Raw genomic sequence first — 5,485 nt, 5'->3', positions numbered from 1 at the left:
GAGGTCAACGGAGAATGGCCAGACTTGTTCGAGCTGACAGAAAGGCTATGGTAACTCAGATAACCACTCTGTACAGTTGTAGTGAGCAGAATAGCATCTCAGAATGCACAACATGCCAAACCTTGAGGCGGATGGGCTACAACAGCAGAAGACCACAGAGTTCTTAATAAAGTGCTCAATGAGTGTATGACTACTGTTATAAAGTAATGAATTGACAAATTAAAACACATAAGTCATTGGTAGGCCTTGGTAAGACAATAACCCTGATAAACAGACTATACAATTTCATAATTTCATATGCAGCCAGTCAAACATGCTATACTATAGTGCATGCATTACTTGTAAGGCAACACATTTTATCATTTGCATTGTATTACCAACAACATTTACAAGCTTGTTCAGGCATAATCAAATTGCGCTGTAGCTCAACTGAATGTTTCACATGCAATGCAAGAGACCAGGACATGAAGTGTCTTAGAAGCACCACAAAAATTATGTGATTTCTTCAGCAATTGTGTTTTTCATGTCACATTTGCTTTTCATAACACAAACGGTCAGATTTAGGTTTAAGGTTTTGGGTAGGGAGGTCATTTTTTTTTTTTTAATCTTTAAAAACACCATCTGTGTGGGAGAAACTTTTACTCGCTTTTAGTGCCACTCAGTGGACATTTCACATCAGAACTGCCGCAATATGTGTAATGAACCACCCAAAATATTATTTTTCAAAAATGTGGCTACAGTCACATCATTTTGTTAGTGACTCATAGCCAAGATCAAAAATTAACACTCTCCAAGCATCAAATCCAAGATTTGGTTTGTAAATAAAAAAGTTACTCACCAGGCTGATAACTTTATGAGGAATTGCAATATAATACATGGCTTAAAATGATTGTATTAACAATAATCTGACCTTCGCTGGTGTAAGCAATGCAAGGTTTTATATTAAAAACCTAAAAACCATCTACAAAAGAAACATCCATCAACATTTACCTCAAAAGTTTACCTAGAATGCCTTTATTCTTTTCTCCAGAACTCCATGTGGCAACACATATGTGTAATATTCACCACAGAACAAATATCAGGGATAAAATTATGATGTGTCTTCACATCTCTGTGGTAGGTGGAGTTTTACTGAGAGATGAAGACCAATCTCGTATATGAAGCTGTGAGTGACACATTGCCCACTTTCTTTGTTAGAAATATAAAATGAAAAACAGCTAAATTATTCAGTTGTAGCAAGGACAAAAATATACTTTTGTTATATAAGTAATACAAAATACAGCAAGAAATATTTATATGGACGATACATTTTCTCAATTCATTCACCATTGGAAGGTTTGAAATCGTTAATTTTGGACCCTGCTCATAACAATGTTATGATATGAAAACTCTGCAGGTTAAATAACCTTCATGATGTGTAAAATAATTACTGTTGATATTTGTATATCAGAGGAAGCTTCTTTATTGCAGTGTGAGGGACTGTAACCTTGGTCCTGATCTCAGGCATAGGCCGATATGGTTGTGCAACAGCATTATCTGTTCCAGTGTAAGGAAAGTGAGCGGAAGGGTGCGATCGATGTCCTGCTGTGCAGTTTTCCAGATGTTACTCAAAGGATATGATTTCATTCCTGTAGTGCAAGCAAAACAGTCCCTAGGTCAACACACTATGACAGGACCCCTTTGAATCCGCTTGACACACAATACTAAGACATCCCGCAAGTTGTGCACACCCATAATTCAGTACACAGACTCTGTATCTGTGCAGCCTGCACTGTTCCACCAATATGGAATTCTCAGATGCTGGCATCTGATGCTACTGTGTATTATAAACATGAAAACTCTGGTACAACATAAATCAGCCTCAAGCTGTATTCTTATCACTTTTAACTTTTAAAATGTGTTTTGTCCTTATAAATCCTTAATAATCTTCCAACAGTATGACATGTCCCCCAGAGGCACCATATCAGAGGCAGAGATTCCAGAGGTTTAGGGCATTTCCTAAAAGTGATAATCCTTAGAAATTTGGTGGGAATATAGCAGATGACGGATCATTACTCTACACTAAGTTGTTAATGTCAGTCTTATCATTTTTCTTAAGCATCTGGGCCAAAGGCAATTTTCCTTAATTCTGTAATAACAAACATACAACCTATTGCTTGTAATCTAACTTCTCTGAGCTTTAGCTCCTTTGTTATGATAATAAACAACTTTTTAGTAAATAAATCATTCCATATGTTCTGCACTTCTGATCTCAGCATGGCCATAGGAGGTGCATCAGTCTAAACTAATTTAAATGGGGTAGGAAATGTCTACGTTTCGATTTGAAGCCAGATAGAATGTGTTTGGAAAAATTTTGGAAAATTGAGCATGATAGAATTTAAATTAAACTTCATACATTCAAAACAACATTTCCAGTAGGCCTACCACCTTCCAACTTGTAAACTTTGTAAGGGAAAGGGTAATAGGAAAATACATTGTTTTTATTGAATAGGTTGTACAGAGAGAGCTGGCCCATTACCCACCTGTTTCAGCTGTTTTTGCAGTCAATTACAATCAGTGTATCTCTACACTTTCCTGTCCTGGGAACGTAGCCACTGGTGGAACATTCTCTGCTCTTTGTGTAGGTCAAAGGAATGACTCTGTGGGGACTCTGTGTGTGCCAGTTTCATTACGCATGCTAAAATTATGTTCAAAAAGGGAAATGTTTTACTAAAAGAAGGAAAGATATGCATATCCTCTGTAACCTTCAGCATAGTCAACTTTGTCATTAGTCCCTTGCATAACTCCCTTGCAGTCTTAATCTTAGGGCTGAGGTGAAGGGTCAAACTGTAGTCTGAACATGGACTCGCTAGAACCATTTTGATCTCTATATGGTAATTTTGGACAGTTAAAATGGAATGATGATATGATCTGTACATCAAGCAATTTACCCTCATTCATTACCCCCAAGGATTCTTGAATTTCCCAGCAATTTAACTTGCAACTCTTACAGTAAGATGGTTAGAAATTGCATTACTCAGTTTTATATTAAATGCTGTGATAAAATGCATTGAATGATGGTGTTTAAAGGAATAAGTTAAGCTCAATCGACAGCATTTGTGGCATAAGATTGATTACCACAAAAACTAATTTTGGCTTGCTCCTCCTTTAAAAAATAATAATAAAAAAAAAAACACACAAAAATCTAGGTTTCAGTGAAACACTTACAATGGAAGTGAATCCTTAATGTTAAAATACTCACTGTTTCAAAAATATAGCCAAGAGATATAAATAATATGTGTGTTAATATGATTTTAGTTTGATTAAATCACTTACTAACCTTTTCTGTGTAAAGTTATAGCCAATTTTACAAATCCCTTGCCATAACGATGTAATGTCAACAAACCCTAAAACCATCAAATGACTGTAAAAAATTACGATTTAAACAAATTTGCAGCACAAACAATACATTAATTTTAACAGAAGAATTAATTTGTGCTTTTATAAAATTATAAACTTCATATTTCTTCCTTTAAACCCTCCAAACATTGACCCCATTCACTTCTATTATATTTGCCTCGATGTATCCCAGATTTTTGCTTTTTTTTAAAGAAAAGGAGGGATGAGTCAACATTATTTTTTGTGGTAATCAACATGCTTAATTAACTTGTATGATTTTTAAGGGGAAAGTAGTTACTTTTGTGATTTTTGAGGCATGTTGACAGCATTTAACAGCTCTGTTAGCAAAGTACCACTCTGTATTATTTAGTCTTTGTTGGAAATATCTTTGAGACCTCCTCTTATGTGATATCTTTCATAGTGTGCACATATAGGATTCACCTTACTGTGACTGGAAGCTACAGTAAGCCTATGGCCTAATGACTGAGCCGACGTTAAAGCAACAGGGATCAACAAACCACAACTCAGCTGAAAGCAAATAAAAACAACTTTATTCAAAGCACCATAAAGACTTATAATAAATGCATTTTAAAATGGTCAGCCCACATTTGCTTTGGTGTCACAAAATAAAATGAGATTTTCAGTAAAAGCAATAATGTGTCACTTTGGCTTTTTGCTCATTGAACTGAGCCTGGCATCTTCAAATCCAGAATGGATAACCTCATGCCTCCTTCACATATGTCCGTACAGCCACAACATCGCCCATAGTGCATTTCTGGCAAAAAGATGGTTAAACAAATTTAATAAAACTTGAGTACAAACATGTTCATTCAAATATTAATATGAAAATAAAAGAATCAAAATTTCACGAATGTAATATAATATGTCTATGTTATTTTTTTATTAATAAAACTATTACAAAGTTATTTATAATTTCTTATTTTAAAATGAAATAGCATCCTTACAGCTATTAATTTTCCATCTGTCACCTCCCTCTCTATCGTGGACTCTTTGCCATCCCAGCACTGTTTTTGCACAAGCTTGCCATTCTCAATGGTCACGACGGTCTGGAGATAAAAATAAGAGAGGAATCCGTTAACTTAATATGATAAAGAGCTTCAATACCGCTGAGAATATTCCAGTTATGCCATTACAAACCGTAGTCTTTCTATCATCTGCAGTGGTCTCCTCGAATGACTCGTTCAGTTTGAATTTGATCTCCGTAGTTTTGAAGGTGCTCTGTGATTTCATGCATATGAGCCCCTGATCATCCACACACACGACCAGATTCGGTTTGGTCCTGTTTCCCACCTGACGAGTCGCGAACCCCACACCTGAAATGTGGAAAGTAAACATCTTTATCACCATAACCATGGCCAAAAAGCCTCATATTAAAATCTGTTTCATGTGAAATTAACAATTAACTTTGAAATTAACTTTGTCAAATTTTTGATAACTTTTTGGCAACACTGTTTTGCACTGAGGCTAGGTAAAAGCACACCGCACATAGTTTTTCGGGAACCAATTCCTAACGTTCTAGAAACGTTCTTTTTAGGTTTTATTTTTATTACAATAACATCCACAGAACGTCCTAGAAAAACAAAAAATGTTAGCTGGGACGCAAATATGGACTTGCATCCTTATATAGTCGTAAATAGCTATGAATTTTCGTTATTATTATTATTAAGTATTGATTTGCATTCTTGGTTGCAGTCTTAATGATTTAAATCATACCTATTGCCTTCATGTACTCGTCAAAGTTTTCGCTGGTGGTCATCTTCCATGTTCCCACGAATTTATCAACCATTTTTCCGAATGATAACGTTCCGTTTCACCAAACTTTGAGTTCACAGCGCAAGTTTGATCTAATTTTCCGCTGAATGACTGCAGGGTTTTTCAACCGTTTCTCCAGCACGTGCATGATCACACAAGCCAATAAAATCATGAAACGTCACTTTCGTAGAGTCCCTTAACCTCCCACTCCCAAAACGGAATTCAGAATTAGGGGAGGGTTCGCATTTTTTGGACCACAAAAACAATGCATGGTCAAATAAAACTCACTGGGCCAGAGGATGACAATCACAATTGGTCATGCAGATAGACTGAC

At 35.8% G+C, this 5,485-nt stretch overlaps 1 protein-coding gene across 1 annotated transcript; it reads right to left on the bottom strand.

The window, feature by feature from the left end:
* Positions 1-3,907: 3,907 nt before the first annotated feature.
* LOC127425014 (fatty acid-binding protein, heart-like) lies at positions 3,908-5,279 on the bottom strand. Its single transcript, XM_051670590.1, has 4 exons — positions 5,113-5,279; positions 4,537-4,712; positions 4,344-4,445; positions 3,908-4,153 (listed from the first exon to the last, which is right to left on the bottom strand). Exons 1-4 carry the CDS (start codon positions 5,183-5,185, stop codon positions 4,100-4,102), a joined length of 405 nt encoding a protein of 134 aa, XP_051526550.1. The 5' UTR covers positions 5,186-5,279; the 3' UTR covers positions 3,908-4,099.
* Positions 5,280-5,485: the final 206 nt, after the last annotated feature.

Source organism: Myxocyprinus asiaticus, chromosome 34 (genome assembly GCF_019703515.2).
Source record: "Myxocyprinus asiaticus isolate MX2 ecotype Aquarium Trade chromosome 34, UBuf_Myxa_2, whole genome shotgun sequence".
Taxonomy (NCBI): Eukaryota; Metazoa; Chordata; class Actinopteri; order Cypriniformes; family Catostomidae; genus Myxocyprinus; species Myxocyprinus asiaticus.
This window is presented reverse-complemented; position numbering and strand designations above follow the sequence as displayed.